The sequence below is a fragment of the Oryzias latipes genome, chromosome 3 (assembly GCF_053564925.1).
Source record: "Oryzias latipes strain Hd-rR chromosome 3, Olatipes_Hd-rR_3.1".
Classification (NCBI taxonomy): domain Eukaryota; kingdom Metazoa; phylum Chordata; class Actinopteri; order Beloniformes; family Adrianichthyidae; genus Oryzias; species Oryzias latipes.
Window position 1 is genome coordinate 28,819,927 of NC_136239.1, and position 21,043 is coordinate 28,840,969.

Consider the following 21,043-nt stretch of genomic DNA (forward strand, 5'->3'; position numbering starts at 1 on the left):
TGGTGATGGTGAAGACAGCAGACTCCAACACAGGGCACTGGGGCTAAGGCCAGAACAGTCTGGGTGTATGTGTGTGTGCACTTGCACTTTTGTATACGTAAATAAGAGAGGGAAAGAAACTATATTATCAAGTCAGAAGTGAGAAAAACACAGTGAGTTAGGACATGATATATGAGTGTCAGTGCATCTAATAAGTAACTCCGGAAGTATAGTTGACAACAGGTTGTCAAGTATAAAATAATTAGATTATTTACATGCTAAGTAAAATGTTTATTATCACAAAGACAGTTTTTGGAAACACACTGCCTCTTCTTTATGTAAGTTGGGAGTTATTCATGTAAATATCAAAGTTATGAGCAAATTTGTGTCACAAAAGTGGCTAAATCTGCACACAATAATTGCACACAAAATATGTCATTTGAATAGCAGACAATTATAATTTATATCAGAAACCTAATACAGTATATTCACAGGGCTTTTTGGAGGCCACATCAAAATTATGAGCACTTAATGTGAAATTTATTTGACAAATGTGTAGAAAAAGGTCTCCTCAGTCGTCCATGTGGAGTTATCTGTGAGCGTAGTCGGTAGTGAATCAGTTGTGTGGATATAATAGATTTGGAGAAATATGTAGCAAATTTGAATTTAAAAACTTAAATAAATATATCACAAAGAAATGGAATACATGACATAACCTTTACAAGTGTTGAATAAAAAGTTAATCTTTTTCAGCAGACGTTTGCTCATTTCCATATGTTTGATGGACATTAATTCTCTGAAGGTTTACACACTCTGGTCTGTTTTTTTTCTACTCTTGATCCAAGAAAACCAAATACGGGAAGTTACATAGATATGTAATTGTCTTTTTAGCCTTTAGAAAAACATTTGGGAAATTTTAGCTTTGCAGGACCTTTAAAACTATTTTTTGAAATATAATTTTTATTTTTTACACAATTTGTTATCAACTCATAATTGCACACAGCATACTCTTGTCTACTGTTTATTATTAAGCTACTAAAATAAAAAACAACAAAAAAATCATGATTATTTTGTTGGGCACACACACATACATATGAATGTCTTTAGGTTAAAGTCCCACTATTGCCACACACAACTAAGTGAGGCAATTTTTTTCTCTGCATTTGACCCATCCCCCAGGGGAAAATGAGCTGCAGTCAAATCGGGGCTCAGGAACCATTTGCTGGTTTAACCCCTCAATCCAACCCTTTATTGCTGAGTGTCAAGCAGGGAGACATTGGATCCTATTTTTTCCAGTCTTTGCTATGACCCAACCGTGGACTCAAACCCACAATCTCCCAGGGCGTACACTATTCCAGTAGGCCACTGAGCTGGTAAAAGATGACCTTAATGTCTTAAAGTATGGAAATCAAAGATGATGTACAGAATATGGAGGGATACTTAAAACCCTCCTCTGGATTGTCAAGGTCACTCAGTAACCAGGAAGCTGCCTGAGTGTGTGTCCAATTAGCAACAAGCGGGAAGGAGCGCTTTCCTTCTTGGATGTGTAACCCCTAAAGCTATTCTGCTACAAAGATGACAGGGGCGGCTCTGAAATTATGACAAGCATTAGCATTTTTCTGCAGTTAGCACAAGTGCAGGACAGTAAACGCAAATGTGTGTGCATCTCTTTGTGTGTGCATGCATATAATATTGTAGCACTTGCTTTCATTGATAGGCCTTGGTGTGAGATTAGCAGCTGGTGGAATTCAAATCTGGTCCCTCCTTCAAAATGGCCGACAGGAAGGAAGCTTTCTTAGACAGGGTCACGGCCCCTCCTTTGTCTGAAGGGGACCTTGAGCTGTATGGCTTTCGTTCTCATTAAATCGAAAGAACGTGAAGGAAATGACAGAAATCAGCCTGACATTGCCTTGTAGTTTTTTTGTTTTGTTCCAAATAGGAGTAATTGCAATGATGTTCTTTGAAGAGGAGCTTAAGCTTCTTGAAAGTAAAGTAAACACCTTATTGTTCCTAAATAAGGGTTCTGTGATTTGGAGACCACCTGTTTGTTACTTTTTAAATATATTATATCAGTTTCATTAGCACCATGATTGATTTCAATATTGAAAATGACTTTAAAACTTTTTGAATATAAACAAAAACAGGGTGGTCTTACTTGAAGAGATTCTGGTCCCAAAACCTTCACCTTTGGTGGACTGAGACCAGCAGGTCGAGATGGCCGAGTAGTGACATTCACCCAGGGCCCTGTAGGGTAAGCAGACATTTAAAAAGCTATTACAGGTGTTATCCTTGCTATTTTTCATTATCATGATTATAAAGTGAGCAAAGAACATGTTTTTAAACCAATTTAGTGATTCCACTTTTACCTGTAGCATTTCCAGCCTGATTCTGAAGCACGAGTCGATACTGATAAGTAGTCCAGGGACTGAGGGCTGAGGAGGAGTCAAGGAAAGAGAGTGGAGGAGGATCTGCTGGAAGATGGCCCACTATGGAAACTTTTTTGGTTCCCACAAGTCTGCGCTCCATCAGCCAGCTGTAACCACCATGAGAAAATAAATGAGGTGGATTTATACAGAAAACAGAAAGTTGAAAAAGTGGAGTTGTCCCTCACCGCTCCAATGGTCCGTTACTTTTCTCTGGTGCACCCCATGATAAGAGGACAGAGGTGGGAGTGTCAGAGTAAAGGTCAGGTGCAGGAACCCCTTCAGGGGTAGCTGGGAGAGTACGAAACCGCTGAGACATCGAAGACAGTGAACAGCCCACGCTGTTGCATGCTTCCACCTACATGTTTGAGAAAAACTTGGCTTGTCATTTAAGTGTAATTTGAGAAGGACAATATTTAGACCAGTCTACATACAGATGTCACCATACATTAAAGGATGAACAGTTCTTTGCCATGAAAAAACAATAATTTTATGTTCATTTATACTATCACAAAAAAATGTAGATTTTTTTTTACGTTGTTTTAGGTTTCAAATAATGTACCTGAAGGATGTAAGTCTGGTACGGAAGAAGGTCGACAAAAGCATAACTGGTAGTATTCCCGGGAACAGTTGCTGATAGAGGAGTCAGTCTTGATGGTGAACTAAAAAAACTTGAGGTGGAACTGTTGAAATGTGTTGACTGAATGTCACTGTTCTCTACATTTCGAGGATTCATGGTTGAAAAATGGTGAGGGAATGCATGCGCTGGGCCTTCACCAAAACTTGATACAATATTTGAGACTGTGTTAAAAGGAGACACAGAGATGAAGTCTGAGCCAGATGGGGTAGTAAAATCTGATAATGTATGAAAACTTGAGTTTGAGTTGATCAGAGGGCTGAGGTTTGTATGTAGGCTTTTAGTTGCATTGGAAAATGAATTAGGTTTGTAATCAGAAGTAACAGATCCGGGGAACAGATAGAGGGTATAATTTGTAATATGTCCATTTGGCTGTTTGGGAGAAATCCAGAAGGCTAATATACTTCTAGATTGAAGTCCAAGAATATTTGGAGGATCTAATGGTCCTGGACCTGCAGAAAGCAGACAAAAATAAGAAGTGACATAAGAAAAGAGTAGGAAATATTTGTTCAAGGAACTGAATAGATTATTAAAGTCCCACACATTATTTTTTGATCAATTTTAAAAGCAATCCCAGTGGTCTTTTAATTAAGATCATGCTGTTTTTAGACAAAATAAAAAAAACTGTTTTTTTTATGGTTTGAATAAAGAATACCCAGAAATCCAAATTAAAGCTTAATTAGCTTTATATACATGTCAGAAAAATGCCACAAGAACCTGTTAAAAACACCAAAAACACAATATTCATTGTAGTAGGTCTTTATTATCAAGAATGAAAAGAAGGAAAACAATTTGGAAATTTAATGTATTTTTAATTTAATGGCTATTTATATATATATATAAAGGCAGAAAAACATAGGGAAGGATTCTAGAAAAATCAAGGTTGTAGTCTCATTGCTTTTTTTCAACTTGGCTTCACTTTGAATGTTCAAAGCAATTTTCAATGCATGGTTTCCTAAGTTCCAGAATGCAAAAATGATCCTGTTAAGAAATACGCACAGATGCACATCAAGAGAGCCATGGGAAAAATAAATATATAAAAATAAAAAAGTCACATGACTTGCACATGTTCCAACGTGGATAAGAAACACCTCCAGACCAGTCAGAAGGATTTTTCACTTCACGGTGGCTCATTTAAAGGTAATGCCCCATCCCCCTCCTCCCCTGGCATTTACATCCCACTGTACTGCTCTGTAATGGACACACTCACAGACACATGCTCTTCCCCACACACACACACACACCAACTGACAAACCCACACCCACAATGAAGCAGTAATGGTGCTGTGTGAAGGGCAGGCAGATCAAGGTGACTGAGCGGACTGAAGGAGCGTGCTGCGTTGCTAAGTGCTACTGCTAACTGCTAACAGCTTTCCCAGATGGTGGTTTGTGTGCAATGAAGAGAGTGAAGGAAGGTGAGCAGTCAGTAAGTGGATGTGTGTATAAGTGTATGCGAGATAAGGCGTGCAATCATGTTTATGTGTATGTCAGCATACATGCACAAGAACAACAGCTGGTTAAGTCCAGCGAGTCTGGAGTGTTCACATCTTGTATGCTATCCCTTGATGGATAGGCCTTGCTTCTGAGTGAGATGCCGCCTTGGAGGAATCACCAAGAGCTGTTAAACCTTGTTTACACTGAGCTGTACGGTACGGTCCAGTCTGGTATTTTGAGTGTTTCCATAATAAAATAGACCCATTAATCAAACCCCAGTTGGTTGTAGGTCAGTACAAAATGGAATGGACCAGTTAGGGCGGAGCTACTGTTGAAACCTGTTGATTGGCTGAAGGTCATTACGACAAACGAAAGCTCGAAGAAAGTGGCTGTATTCCTCCTCGCTTCCAGCAGTCTTCTGTCAAACAACATTAAATGACTTGTGTCTACGAAAAGCTGCTGATGACCTCCATTGTTTTTTTTTTTGTCAGCTTCACCCCACATGCTCCATTAAGGTCCAACTTTGAGTTTACATGCTCACCTTGGGCCATTCTAAACTGGACTGTACCGGACCACTCAGTGGAAACAAAGCTTAAGAGAACCACTCCAATCATCTTTTTATCTATTGTAAAAGTGTTTTCAGTGGTCTTTTAATTATGATTATGCAGTTTTTAGGAAAAATGAAAAAAAAATCTGTACCATAGATTGTTGGTGCAGACTAAGCCTGCCCCTATTTTCAATCATCCAACTGTTTACATGCTCTCTTGCATGCTTACAGCCCCTCACAACCAAACATTACTGGTGCATCAAAAAATAGTGAGCAACATTGGAGATATCAAGATATCAATAGTGGAGATATCAAGCTGTACAGTTTTGAGACAGATGCCTGCTCAGACGGGGAAATGAAGACGTACATAGAAGTACCAGTTGATGTATCAGAATGGAGCCGAGCAGGGAACTTGTGACCTGCTGATTGTAGATCCTACGTCACATCTGCAAGCTTTTCCCAAAGGCATTATTTTGTCTGCTTCTGATTCACAACCATTTAAATAAAGAAATACTCATAAATTTGAATTGGATTGGAATTTTGAGCATATTCTTTTTTTTTAGCTATGTCCTTCATTATAAGAAACATGCTACAAGTACATGTTAAAAATGCCAAAAACACAGTTTTCATTGGAGTGGGTCTTTAAAGGAAATAAAACATTTTGGAAAAATGTAATGCTTTTTTTTGCACAAACTAAAAGAGAAAAATGTGGGTTGGCAGATGGCAGCCTTCCTTTAACACATGTGCTCCTCATTACACACAAACAGTTGAATGAAAGCAAAAAGTTCATCTGTTGGGTATGCCAACACAATCTCTTCCAACTTCTTCCTCCCTTTCATTTTTTCCCCCTCACTGCTTCCAGCTTTTTCTCTCTTCTCTGTTCCCATTTTGTGGTCCTCTCCTTTCTCTATGGCCTTTCTACTACATAAACAATGCAGGAAGTTGACCTTTTAGGTTAACAGGTTTTTATACTCAGCACTCACACTGATTCAATTACCCCCAAAGGTTCACTGAACCCTCAAACAGCCATGAGCCCGTTTTTGTCTGCAAGCGTGTATGTTGTACACCTCACTAAAGGCTTAGGTGTCTACCTATGTATTTACTAAACGATTCATTAAACACTTAATATTTACTGAGTGTCTGAATTACTTCTATGTAGTGTCCAGTAACCCCCCTCCCCCAGAATCCAACATATAAGAATTAAGGGAAACCAAGCAGACCAAAGTTAATCTACAAATACCAAATTGCAAATTGTTTTTGAAGAAAGGCACAAGTCAGTCACCTTTATCAGCTTCATAAAGCAACCAAAATGACCCAGCGTTAACTCAATTCTCTCCTCTTTTTTTCTTTTCTCCTCTCTTATTCATCCTATATTAAGTGTTGAGTGTTTTTTAGGTTTTACTGGTGCGTATAAAATTTTGCAATTTGAAGGACTGTTAAGTTTTTCAATTGAAACTTTCATTTAAGACGGAGTTGATGCTTTTTTGTTACTGCACTGTGGAAAAGGGAGAACAGATGTCAAGAAACCGCATCTAGCAAGTTCCTCAGTTTTCACTGATCATAAATTTCTCTCTTCTTTACCCTCTGTTCTGCTTTTCTTTTGGTCCTTGTTATGTCGTTTCCCAACCACTACAATGATTTTCCAATCTTGTTAATTTCCTCAGTTTTCCTATTTCATTGCATTATTCCTTTCATAACAATCACTCATATTCCTTTTTCTTTGTAAAGATCAGTGAAGCGGCCACCAAGCTAAAATCACATTTATAAAGAATTGGTTTCCATAGTTATAACACAATCGACTGACAAGAGATCGGAGAAGGAGAGGGACATAGAAAATGGTAAATGTGTGTTTGTAAGTCTACATCTCTGTGCAACCAAAGAAATAATTTTAATTCAATTGTGCATAGAAAGAATGAAAACATATGAATTGTAATGTCAACAGTGTTTCTGCTATTCACTTTGGTCTTAAAGGACAACAAATTAACTATTGTTTGGTAATTTCCAACTTCGCTTTCACACTGTTGACAATTATTCCCAGCTGGAAACCAAAACAGTCTTCCAAGAGATGGAAGTCCTAATGGGTTGGACCAACATCAGTACATGCAGAACTGGAAGAAACATCAAAATTAAAATAACTACGACTTTCTCAACTTTGAGAACAAGCGTTTTTTGTTTTTGTAGAGAAATGTTTTCAGGAGTCAAGCTCCCCTGATCAAGTCAGCCATTTTCCTACATCTGCTTCATTTGATTATGTTCAGAAGCGAGCATGACTATATTGATACCATCAGTGCACAGGAAACAGACAACCAGCAACTTCTAACCCTCCAACAAACTTGGCTCTAATACACAGAAAAGAGTGGTGAAAACCAGAGAGAAACAAGTCACATCAGTACAAATAGTTCATATAAATCATAGATCACAGAAGGGGTACATTTGTTTCGGGCTTGTTCCCCAGCCACTTGAATTACACACACTACTGCCAAAAAGTCAAGTCAGAAATCCACTGCACAGACAATTGTAAGAAAAAGAAAAATCTGAATGAGGGTCTAACAATAGAAGTTACTACTGAAAAGCTGAAAGAGTGTAATTCAGCTGTCCCTCATATCCGAGTGAGCAGGCAAACGAAAGATTTTAGGAATAAACAACTGTTAATGAAGATGCATAAAAGAGATGGGGCAAATTCATGTAGGCAATCTTAAAGACTGGTTGCAAACTTCTTTTTTTAATGCTATTGCTAAAAAAAGTAGAACAAGCTACAAAATGAATACTATATTTTATTTTGTTTGATTTGAATATTTGTAAGCTTTTCTATCATAATCTTCCAGAGATTTTGACAGTGTTTTTAAAGTTACCTTTACTCTTTTTTAAATTCCAATTTTTTGGGTGTCCTTTAGTTTTGATTATGTACTATCAAAGAAGGATGTAAAATTCCAAGAATTCTTCTAAAAAAAGTTCACAAATTTGGAACTTTTGGTTAAACAACGTATTTGCTGTTCCTCACCCAACTATTAGTTACTGATTTGAAAAAAAAAAAACCTTTATCACAGACTAAGCATTTCTGCACCTTTGAATATTTTAGTTCTATATATTGTATTTTTGTTTATTTGTCACAAGTTACAATTTTTTTATTATTTCAGTTCCATTTGTTTCATTCTTTCTTGTGCAGTACATAAATTAATGTACACTTTTATGTATTATACAGTAAAACAAAAATGCCTGTATTTAATTGATATATTTTATGCAAATCTGATTTCACAAATCATCTCTGGAAGATAACTGGAACTCCTTTCTATTTTAAACATTGCAAAAGAAAAGATACATTTGCAGAAATGTGTTAAGGCCACCTCAAATTTGAGGATTGCTAAATTCAGTTTTATAAATGTTAGGATCATTTTAAAATTGTGCATGAACCAAGCCCTACTTTGGTTTTCTAATTATTTTATAGAAGCAACAAGATACCTATATATTTGTTGTTTGCTGTGCACTGGGTTAAGGGAAAGTATACGTGTTTTGTGCATGGTTTTCTAAAGGTGAGTTGAGAATCCTTGGAGTCATAATGAGCATCAACGCTGAGTCTTACCATCATCTTAATGTTGTAAAGATGGTGTCAAAACCTGAAAAGTAATATGGTGAAGAATTTACATAGCATTACATATCTTTACTTGTATAAGCGACCTAAGTCATTCTGACTTTAGGATTCAATGAAGAGTGGTTAGGAAATAGGATGAGGTTTGCCCAAGGTCATGAGGCTGATCTGTAACCAGGACACCATGTCTGCCAGAGATGTGCATTCGTCTTTAAGTAACTGCAACCACCATAATACCTTTGAAATGTCAATCATTCAAACACTTCAATATCCTTTCCAGACTCTTATGAGATGGAATAATTTATTTAACTCAAAGTAAGTAATCTTTTGATGTATAAATGTCCTGTCAAAATAGTAGGAAAATATTGGGCTTTATAAATTAAGTTGTGGAAATATGTAATGGCAGGCAATTTAAATGAGTAAAGAGTTTTTTTTTGAGCAGATGCAACTGCCTAAGTGATGTGTGCAGAGCATGCTTTAGCGGACTGAAAAGGTTCAGATTAACATAGCAGGAGAAGAATTCAATACAGATGTAATGTCAGCAGCTAGCAGACTCTAGAAAGGTAAGTAAGGACTAAAAATGTTCTTTACGTTTTTGTCTTGGATTTTCTGTTATAGCAAGACTACAAAACTAATGAAAGGAATCTAATATGTAGGATTCTAGTTTGCTTTCTTAAAACTGATTTTGGAGCAAACCTGATAACAGTATTTTTAAAAACAGAAAAATTGACCATACTTCTTCTTTTTAATTTTTAAGATATTTCACATTCATTTAAAAAAAAAGAATTGACAAAAGTTGTTGTGTAGTCTGAAGTCATCACATATACAAAGCCCTCTATCACTTGACTGTGCCTTTAGAATATTTTGGGTGCCCCTAACCTTTAACTACGAAGTCAGTTAAGTGTTTCGTTGTGACTTTAAATAGCATTTTATATAATCTTTCTTATTTATTTATTTTGTATGTTTTAACTTGTGTTTTGCGACTTAAAATAGCACGATAACACTGTCTCACCAGGTTTTTGTCAGAGTATTGTCATAAGTATTGTTATTTTCTGAAAAGTATTTTTATTTTTCAATAATGTCTAAAAATGCTTTAAACCAAATTAAAAAGAAAATTCAGTTTGTGAACAGGATTTCTGTATGAATACTGCTTAAAATGTGAAGCCAAAGGTTTGGTTAGAATCATTTTCCTTCACTGCTTTCCCTGTAAATGTGACGGAAATACGTGGGGAAACAGAAGAATGATATATTATTAATGCCTCCTCTCATTAATTAAATTGCAGGACTTTTTGTGTTCTGCCATCACCTCTCACTTCATTTCTTAAGCTCCTTTACTCCTTAGACTTATTGGTTTTAATTTTGCTTTAGGTTACAGCTGTTTTTTTTCATGAGCAAACACTTAAACTTTCTAAGATTGTTCGGTTAAGATCCTTTTATTTAAGTGGAGCTTTTTTCATACTCCTTATGGCACTTCTCTGGCAGAATGTACATATTCAGACACACATGCACACACAGACACACTCTTAGATCACATAGATAGTGTGAACATGGGAGACGACAGAAGAGAGGGAGCTGTCTAACATGGCTGAGTTTATGTTCACAGGAGCCGTCTGTCTGTTCTACAGAGGCTGGAATTCATAGAGACTAAATTACATTAAAAAGATGGGTATAAAACTTTAATGGAATGATAAAAAGATGAGGAGAAAGTGTAGTTTTTTTTCCATTTCTCTGTTCTCTCATTAGCCCTTATTTCATTCTGCTCCCATATGTACATCTTTTTTCCATCATTTTTTCAAACAAACATCTTTAAAATCAGGTGTTACCTATATTCTTGTCAAAAGCAAAAGTATTTGGAAAATACATTGAAAACCGAGGAATATAGAAGCAAAACAAACAACCTCTCAAAAATTGAATCTATAACATCCCCTAAAAGTAAATATTTCTATTTAAATATAGCTAAATGAAATGTGAAAAGTTGTCTTTTTTGTGAGGGAAATAATATTAACCCCTTGATGCCTAAATTTTTCCAGCTATAAAAAGAATATTTATGTTTTTGCTTTGTGTAGATGCTTAATTAAGGTAATTTTGGAGCCGAAGTGGTTTGATGTTGCATCAATAGGCAATTATATTGACAATAAGCTTTAGGACTGCAAATATTTAACATTTCCAACTGCGACTATGATTGATTTGCTTTCCTCTGTGATGTAAAACACTCTTTCTTTCTTCAAAAGGGGTTGCCAGGGCCTATCCCAGCTACTTTAGGGTGAGGACGAGGCCTTGAAGAGGTTGCCAGTGTGTTGCAAGGACAAACCCAGGCACACATTGACTCCTAAGGAACAGTTTAAAGTCACCAATCAGCCTGTAAACCTTTTCTTTTTGGATTGTAGGAGGAAGTCAGAGTACCGGAAAACAATCCATGCAGGCACACAGTGAACTTGCAAACTCCATACAGATAGTCCAAGCAGGGACAAGGGTCTTTTCACTCGGAGTTGACAGTAATGGTGACAATCAAACTGTACAAGGTAAAACTTTTCAGGCATTTGAAAGCGAATTTAAATACATATTGTTAAAATAAAAAAAGAGTTTCAAATAGTTTTAAATCAAGAAAACAATTTATCATTTTAGCCTGGTTGTTAATATCTGAAAATTGGTTGATTGAGATCTGGTGCCGCATGTATATTGTTGGTTGTAAGGATGGGCGGTATTGTTGCACATGGGTGTGACAACTGTTCTGTCTGCACACTGTTGTACATTTAATGGCCACAGTGATATAAGCCCTTAATATAAACAAACACAATAGACCGACTGAAAAAGAAAAGCTAATAAAAGTTTTATAAAAATATACTAAACATTTATGTGTGCTATTTATGCATCTTTAACATCTGCATTTGCAGATGTGCTAAGGCACTTTCCCTCACATGAATGTGTACATACATGTGTTCACACAAACATATATTTGACGTATTCTGCTGTGTGTCTACATGCACATTTCAATGTATGCAAATCTCAGCAGTTTAACGATAATATATGTGATAATGGTGTGGCTCTAATTAATTTATAACTTTGCACTGAGGAGGCTGCTCCAGTGGCTAATATGATTCTATTACAGCAATTAGCCCACAATGACACAGGGTAGGTCACTCACACACAGACACAAACCTTACAGTATGCAAATTTAACCCGTCCTAGTGTTTCACCCAGGCCTGCGTACAGTTTGCCCTGTTTATACCACGTTTCTTACACTCATTTTTTTGTTGTTTTTTTTTTACTGGCACACTTATTGCTACAAATCTATGCCAGCAGGTATTCTGCAGAACAGCAGCAGAAGCCTAACCTACAAATGTCCTATAATAATCACCAAAGGAAAAATGATCCATTTTAATTCCTTGAGTTTACAAACTATTTGCATTGCATATTATGTGGTAGATGAGTGTGAATTGGTTTAGAAGAGCACTTACTGTCCTCTGCTGTGCTGAAGGTTTCCCAAGCGCCGGCTGTTTTCCCGTGAATGTGAGAAACCACCACCCTGAACTGGTATTTTGTGTATGGTGATAAACCAGTGACATAGTAGGAAAATGTGTCTGTGGCATTGTCCACAAGCCTAGAAGAAGACAGAAAATTACTTAATTAATTAAAGTAAATTCGTAACTCCAATATCTTCTTTAAAGAATACATAAATAGGTTAGTATACTGTTATATTATATAATATATACTGTTAGTATATATTTTTGACTTAAATAATAGCCATCAAATGTACCAAGTAGAATGCTCTTTTTTTCAAATTTAATGAAAATACCTAGTTATGTTATTCAGTTCAATATAATTCAATTATATTTACATAACCCAATATCACAATAAAGTTGTCTCAATGGTCTTCTCAGAATGAAGTGTGTTATAAAAACATTTTTAAAAAATGATAGAGTGGATAGGCATTAGAATAATGGAAGCATTTCTTTGAAGTCTCAGCTTTTGTAATAGTTTAGGTGCAGGCATGTCCAAAGTCCAGCAAAATGCGGCCTGCGTTCAAATTCCCACCGGCCCACAGGCTCCTGTCATAAAATTGATTGTGATTAGCTAAATTAAGTTGTAAGCCGTTGTAAAACAACCTGTGGCTACTCGACCTTGTGAGCCGTAAAGGGAAAAACGAGAAGAACAGATTTCTTTGTTTCTGTGATCAAAAACACAGTGGTTTGTAAATCTGGTAACTATTTGTGTTATTTTCCTGTTTATTTGATTTACATTTAGAAGTTGACAGTAAGCATGACATTTGGAATAATCTTTATATAAACCTGGATTTAAAGTTGACAAAGTTAGTTTCCAGACAGATTTTTTCTTTATTTTATCGGTGGTCGTCAAATCAGAAATTCTAAGTATAAATGTATTCAGATATATTTGTGTTTTATGTTAAGAAAGGAAAAGGATCCCATTGCAGTAACATTTTTTTAAACAGTTCACTTGGATTTAATTTTAATATACGGGTTCATAGAATGGTTGGCCCCAACACATTTTCACCTCACTAAATCTGGTCCTCTTTGCAAAAAGTTAACGTGGTTTAGGGGGTTTCTGTTGACTAGTGTGAGCAAAGTTCCTCTTTCAACAATAAGATCTGGGCCCGAAAGACTCCCTCCTATTAAATCTGGCTCTTTTTCAAACAGATGGTTCTGTTTCTTTGAGTCTTTTAGAATTTAAAGATGGTTTCCCAACGAGTAGCCACAAAAAAAAAAAAAAAACTTTTACAACTTCACGAAAATAAGAGTTGAACCTTTAGAGCACTGGTGCTGCATTTGAAGTGCAGCTTGTTGTCAAGGTAAAAAAACAAGTACTATTATCTATTTATTTATTACTATTAATTCAGTTACAGTGGTAAAATTTCATAGTAGGATAAGTAATTAAAAATTATACTGTTTAACACAGAACCTAGTATAGACTAAAAGTTCTTGGTATCGCTTTTTTTTGCGTCTTTCTAATATTTTAAAAACACTTTATGTGCCAATTTTTTTGATTTGAGGAAGGGCAGTCCCGCAATGCCAGTATGTAAGGTATGAAAAAGTGAAAAAAAACAACCAAAAAAAGGAAAACAAGTGAGATTCTATTCTAAGTGTAATAAACAAAAATATTATGTTTACATCACATAGCACAAGCTAAAACATACAAACCAAAATACATTTCATTTAATGTTATGATAAAAAACTGCCATCACATAAAAAACTTGCAACAGTTTTGCAAAATCGTACCTGAAAAAAGTAGTACAAAATGAAAGAATATCGCCATAAATAAGAGACCGTTGACCATTTAGCATCAGATGGATAGAGAGGATGAACGAATGAATAAATCACAGAACAATGAGATTTCCAAAGCACAAAAGGAGGAGGGCATGGCTGTCTGATATATAATACATGTAGCTAGTCATTTATTTATTACCACAGAATGAGAGCCTCCTCTTCTTGGATTAAATTGCAATTTGTTGTCAGGAAGCATGTAATGAATACATATTAGATGCACACCCTCTTTCTTTTATTCTATAGTAATTTTTCTACACCACCCCTATACCCAACATTCCATCTTTGATTTTTTTTTGTCTTCTTGACTTTTCACCCTGTCTCTAAGATCCTGTCGATGTTTTTGAGATGTTCTGTCATAATGATGTAACATATGCAGGTGTGCTGCAAAATGCACCTGCTTGCTTGCATGTGTATTTGTGAAGGTGTATATTCAAATTTTAAAGAAAACTGTATTTGGGATGAGTTTGAGTGTTTAGTGTGCCATTGGGGTATATTTTATAGATTTTTAAGACATTTTAACGACTTTTGTTTATTATGCGGTATACTCGTTTTTATGAGCCATTCCACACCAATCCCGGTTTCTTAAATGTACAGAAAATGCTGAACCACAAGAAGCATGTGTATACTTCAACTATTCTTTAGTATATTGCACCTCTAAGCGTCGTCTTACCTTATTGCCGACCTGTGTGGGGATGTTCTCATCTGCAAACTGTAGTAAAGTGGACCTGGAGCGTTGGAATTGGCGGGCGCGGACCAGGAAACATTCAGGCTGGTACTAGTTGAATTAACCACAGCTGGAGGTGACAGCCCATCTGGCGCTAATAAGACATTTGTGGTGACGAGAGGGTAAGAAGACAGATGATTTAGAAGAAGGGTAAAAAAAATGACAAAAAAAAACAGAACAATCTTTGTGCCAGGAAAAAAATTAAAGGTGAAAGAAATCAACCACAAAGAAACAACCACCTAACAATAAAACAAACCTAATGTTAACCGCATAACATAAGAGCAAGCCGCCCGATGTTTTAAGTGACCCTATAATCAAACAACGCTCTCCTTTCAACACAAATGCCTGATTACTGAAGAATCTTACAGATAACACAAAAACAGAAATCAGAAACAAACGTTGATTTGAAGACATGTTTGATACTGCAATGGCATCAAGATAGCATATACATTTCAAATTCACCAAAGAGCCTTTTAAATAATCTAGGTATAATACGGAGTTTAAACTCTTAAAGACCCACTCTGATGAAAATTGTGTTTTTGGTGTCTTTAACATGTTAATGTGGAATTTCTCTAATGATAAAGGACCCATATAAAGAAAATTAATCCTAAAATTGCGTTTGAGTATTATTTTATTCAAATCATTATGAAGTAGGAGTAGACGCAAAAATGCTGTTTGAAAAATATTGTATTTGTGACACGCTCCCGTCTCTGCTCCATTCTGATGCACTAAATCCATGTAGGTCTTTGTTTTTCATGTTCAAGCTGGCATCCGGCTCAGAACTGTACGGCTGAAGGGGTGTAAGCGAGCGGGAAGGAGTATGGGAGATGGATCATGGGAAGAGGATGTTCTTACTCTGCGCCGTCCAGTCCCATCCACAACTAAGAGGCAAATTTCTAATGAAATCTGGCCACTCTGCAGAAACTATGCCCTAGAAAACAACACAGGTTTTTTGATTTTGGCTAAAAACTGCATAAATCCCCCTGCATAAATAAAACCCTGCGACAGACTGGCGACCAGTCCAGGGCATCCCTTGCCTACGCCCAAGTGGCTGGGATAGGCTCCAGCAACCCCGTGACCCCGAAAGGGAAAAACGGTCAAGAAGATGAATGAATGACTGCATAAATCCTGAATAAAAGACCACTGGGAACGCTTTCTAAAATAGATCAAAAGATTAAGATTGTAGTGTGACCTTTTTTAATTTGACATGTAAATCACATTTATTTTTCCATCCTACTGTCAATTCTATCTATTAAGAAAGTTTTAATTTAATTTACTCCAATCGTCTTTTGATCTATTCTAAAAATGTACTTAGTGATCTTTGAATCATGAATATACTGATTCTAGGCAAACAAAAAAAAACCTGTGGTACGTTGGTGGGTTAGGGTTAGTTTTTCAGGACAAAGTTTGTCCTTGTTTGAGTTGTGGGTAGGACTGTTGGCGCAGATGCTGATATCCCATCATCCCTTTGTTTACACTCTCTCTCCCCCAAGCTTACAGCCCCTCACAACACTGAGCTAACATTAGTGGTGCAACAAAAATGGCGAGCAATATCGGAGCTATCCAGCCGTAAAGTTTTGAGCCAGATGCCAGTTAGGACGAGGAAAACGAGGACGTTAATGGATCTACTTGTCTGCAAGTGGATGCATCAGAATTGGAGAGGGGCAGGAAAACTTTGCCCCACCCATTTCAGTTTGGATGTCACAACTGAAAGCTTTTTCAAGTGGCATTTTTTCATCTGCTCTCAATTCATTCTGATCTGAATAAAAAAATACTCAGAGATGCAGTTTAATCTTATTATAATTTTATACGTCCTCCATTGTTAGAAAATGGTACAAAAGCATGTAAAAAACAAAAAAACAAACAAAAAAAAAACAGCAAAAACATGATTTTCATTGGAGTGGATGTTTAAGTGAATAAAAGCCGTTTAGCCTTGCTACTGTGTGCGCCTCATCCAAAAAAAAATCAATTGTGAATTAACAAATTGTAATCCTTCCAGTCTATCAGCCTTTCCTACACACTCGCACACAGAGACAGGTGTGCACACACAAAATACATAAATTGCAAAGACACACACTGTTGGTGAGCCTGTGTCTCTCTCATGCTGTGTTAGCAGGTACAATATCAGAGGTGTCACTAATCGTTTTAAACTATGCACTTTTATGTTCACTTCTCTCTCTCTGCTCTCCTCCTCCTCTGCTCCTCTGTCTCTTGCTCCACTATCTTCTCTCTGTTCTTTCCTAGAACAAGGACGCATCAAGACAGTTTGCCTTAAAGAAGTCTAAAGAGATGCCAGAGGCACAGAGGTAGAAAGAGAGATGGAAAGAGAGGAAACGTCTGGTATTTAAAATTTATACTTTCTTATGCCTTTGTTTTGAACTTGAACAGCAGAACTTTCCCCAAGTCTGTGTTTTGTTGCTCTTAGACTGAGATATGCATGTGGAGAGGAGTATATTTTGAACATTTTCTCTAACATAAGGACCAAATGATCAATAAACCAAAGCATTCTGCTTTAACCATCACACACACACGTTATGTACACCAGATTGATGTGTTCATCTATACATTGTTGTAAATACACAATTTAGGAAAATCCTTTAGAAAATTATGTTGTTATGGTCTGCATTTAAAAATAATAAGTAGATTCATCCATATTAAAGTCTGTGGGTTTTCTGCAGTTACTTTAAGCAGGACTCCAAAGACAGTGAAGGTTTTTCTATTTAAGGTAGTTGTGTTGTCACTCAGTTAAAGAGTCACCTATAATTCTACTTGCATTTGATTTTATGACCACATATTTGCATCAGTCAATCAATGCGCAGGTTTCAGAATAAAAGAGAAAACTGTAATAAATCTATGTTGAAACCTGATGTAATCTGAGTTTTAAAGATAAAATTTCCTTCAATTACCCAACATGTTCTTTAGCAACACTCTTTTCCTATGATATCTCTGATTGAAAAAAAATACATAGTATCTCCATTAACATACATTTATCATTAAAGGTGTTTGGCAAATTACAGACCATACTGACTTTTTAAAAATATTAAAAAAATCCAACATTTAGATAAGGAATTGTGCTATTAAAAAATGCAACTCTTTTGAAGACTTATCATTGATATATGAAAGCGCTTCCTGAATGCAAATTGTTTAAAAGTACTGTCTTTACTAATGGAAAAACTTTATTTATTTGAAGTTCATTGTATTGCTATAAACTAATCAAGAAATGTATTGAGATTTAGTAAAAACAAATCCAAATTAATGGTAGTCCAAAGGAACCAGGATGATACACTGACCAAAAATATAAATGCAACACTTTTGTTATTGCTCCCATTTTTTATGGTATGAACTCAAAGATGTGAAACATTTTCCACATACACAAAATAACCAGTTCTCTGAAATATTGTTCACAAATCTGTCTAAATCTGTGATAGTGAGCACTTCTCCTTTGCCAAGACAATCCATCCCACCTCCCAGGTGTGGCATATCAAGATTATGAGTAGACAGCATGATTATTGCACAGGTGTGCCTTAGACTGGCCACAAGAAAAGGCCACTCTGAAATATTCAGTTGTATCACACAGCACAATGCCACAGATGTCGCAAGTTTTGAGGGAGCGTGCAATTGGCATGCTGATAGCAGGAATGTCCACCAGAGCTGTTGCTAGGGAATTGAATGTCCATTTCTCCACCATAAGCCGTCTCAGAGAATTTGGCAGCACATCCAACCGGCCTCACAACCGCAGACCACGTGTAACCACACCAGCCCAAGACCTCCACATCCAGCATGTCCACCTCCAAGATCGCCTGAGACCAGCCACTCGGACAGCTGCTGAAACAATGGGTTTGCATAACCACAGAATTTCTGCACAAACTGTCAGAAACCGTCTCAGGGAAGCTCATACGCATGCTCGTCGTCCTCATCGAGGTCTCGACCTTGCTCCAGTTCGTCATCGTAACCGACTTGAGTGGGCAAATTTTCACATGCAATGGCGTCTGGCATGTTGGAGAGGTGTTCTCTTCACGGATGAATCCCGGTTTACACTGTTCAGGGCAGATGGCAGACAGCGTGTGTGGCGTCGTGTGGGTGAGTGGTTTTCTGATGTCAATGTTGTGGATCGAGTAGCCCATGGTGGTGGTGGGGTTATGGTATGGGCAGGCATATGTTATGGGCGAAGAACACAGGTGCATTTCATTGATGGCATTTTGAATGCACAGAGATATCGTGACGAGATCCTGGGGCCCATTGTTGTGCCGTACATCCAACAACATCACCTCATGTTGCAGCACGATAATGCACGGCCCCATGTTGCAAAGATCTGTACACAATTCTTGGAAGCTGAAAACATCCCAGTTCTTGCATGGCCAGCATACTCACCGGAGATGTCACCCATTGAGCATGTTTGGGATGCTCTGGATTGGCGTATACAACAGCGTGTTCCAGTTCCTGCCAATATCCAGCAACTTCGCACAGCCATTGAAGAAGAGTGGACCAACATTCCACAGGCCACAATAGACAACATGATAAACTGTATGCGAAGGAGATGTGTCCCACTTCATGAGGCAAATGGTGGTCACACCAGATACTGTCTGGTTGTCTGAGTCCCCTGACCCCCTGAATAAAACAAAATGAAGATTTCAGAGTGGCCTATTCTTGTGGCCAGTCTAAGGCACACCTGTGCAATAATCATGCTGTCTAATCAGCATCTTGATATGCCACACCTGGGAGGTGGGATGGATTGTCTTGGCAAAGGAGAAGTGCTCACTATCACAGATTTAGACAGATTTGTGAACAATATTTCAGAGAACTGGTTATTTTGTGTATGTGGAAAATGTTTCACATCTTTGAGTTCATACCATAAAAAATGGGAGCAACAACAAAAGTGTTGCGTTTATATTTTTGGTCAGTGTATTTACGATTGGCAACAAATTCAAATTTAACTTTTTTTTTTTTTTAAGTCAAACACAGAACTTGACATGAAAAACACTGAGCAGAAGATCTTCAGAATCCTAAAAATGGAACTGTAATACTCCTGAAGAAGGTTCAGAACAACATCAAACGTTCACTCAATGTATCCAGGCTTCATGGCAAAAACTGAAATTTGATGTAAACCCTTCAGAGTTAAACTGTACTTCACCTTCAGCCATTGCTTTTGCCCCAAGGGTGTATGTACCTGCTGGGAGTGTGATAAAAGTCAGCGGCAGGCTCTCAACACAACCCTGAGTGTTACACCCTCTGACGTAGAAGCTGTAGTTTGTGTAAGGCTGCAGGTCAGTCACAGACATCCAGATTCCTGCTGCTGAACCTCCATCCGTCATACTTTCACCATCTGAAAGACAAATATATACTGAAACAGTCACATATTCCTAACCACAACTAAGAAATGTGGCATTTCCTAGTTTTTATCATAATATGTGGCTCTTATTTGTTGTAAAAGCTGTTTACATCAAACATGGCGGGTCAAGGTGGTTCATTTTACTGTCCAGCAACAGCAAACACTGAAGAAATTTAGCTTTTCTGATCTGTATGGCATGTTTGACAGAAAACAAAACAATACAAAGAAAACTGCAGTTTTAAATTTTTTAAATGAAATTTCCTTGTTTGATTGGATTTTGTCAAGCACACTGAGATCCAGCCTCCATATGGAAAGAGCTATACGTATAAAAGTTTATCTGTTTCGATTACTGACTAACTTGATGAGAAAGTCATACAAACATTGAATATTTGTGTACTTGTGAAAAAAAATAAAAAGCAGACCAAAATAAACTTAAGCAAGAACGATTAAATGGTAAATGGCGTATGCTTAAATAGCACTTGACTACCTTCTTAGAAGGCCCAATGCGCTTTTTGTGGGGTTGCAACGAGTGAACCTCCATACAAAAGGTTATACAAGCATAGTCAAAGGAAAGGAGATCAGAAAATAACTCTATGTAAGTCCATCCAGTAAATCTTGATGGACACTCACATCCACCACAACAAATTGGTTCTGAGAACTGATGAAGGCATCAAAGGAACACTGGGTTTTAGGAAAAGTAAAGGGAAACCTTGGTTCTCTCTTTGTTCCATACTTTCTTATCCTCCCATCAACTCATTTTTACCTGTCAGTTCCTCTGTGAGCCTGGGATCAAAGTGTATGTGTGATGGTGGATGTGACTGAGAAATAGACTAGGTAAATATGCAAAAGTAAAGTGAAAATAAATAAGTCAAAACATGTATTTGTGTATTCCTTCTTCCGCTTTTCTTTTCATTTCATAGTTTCCTCTTGCATTTTTGTTATTTGGACCCATTTTGTTATTGTCATAGCTTCCACTGTATTACATGCAATACCCTCGAATACATTTATGGAAATATGGGCTTCTCATCTCCCTTTTCCTATATTCTATAGTCACATTGCTAGTTGTCTTTGTTCTTTGGCTTTGTTCGATCCATTGTTTTGC

General features: G+C 37.0%; 1 protein-coding gene across 5 annotated transcripts in view; it reads right to left on the minus strand.

The window, feature by feature from the left end:
- The window catches only part of ush2a (Usher syndrome 2A (autosomal recessive, mild)), a 190,681-nt gene that overhangs the window by 72,664 nt on the left and 96,974 nt on the right, over positions 1–21,043 (minus strand). For all 5 annotated transcript variants that reach the window (XM_078945239.1, XM_023953554.2, XM_078945241.1 and 2 more), the window contains exons 47-53: positions 19,780–19,935; positions 14,559–14,706; positions 12,065–12,207; positions 2,965–3,491; positions 2,591–2,760; positions 2,346–2,512; positions 2,135–2,223 (exon numbers count right to left, since the gene is read on the minus strand). In XM_078945239.1, the coding sequence (XP_078801365.1) occupies positions 2,135–2,223; positions 2,346–2,512; positions 2,591–2,760; positions 2,965–3,491; positions 12,065–12,207; positions 14,559–14,706; positions 19,780–19,935 (1,400 nt within the window). The remainder of the gene's footprint in view (positions 1–2,134; positions 2,224–2,345; positions 2,513–2,590; positions 2,761–2,964; positions 3,492–12,064; positions 12,208–14,558; positions 14,707–19,779; positions 19,936–21,043) is intronic.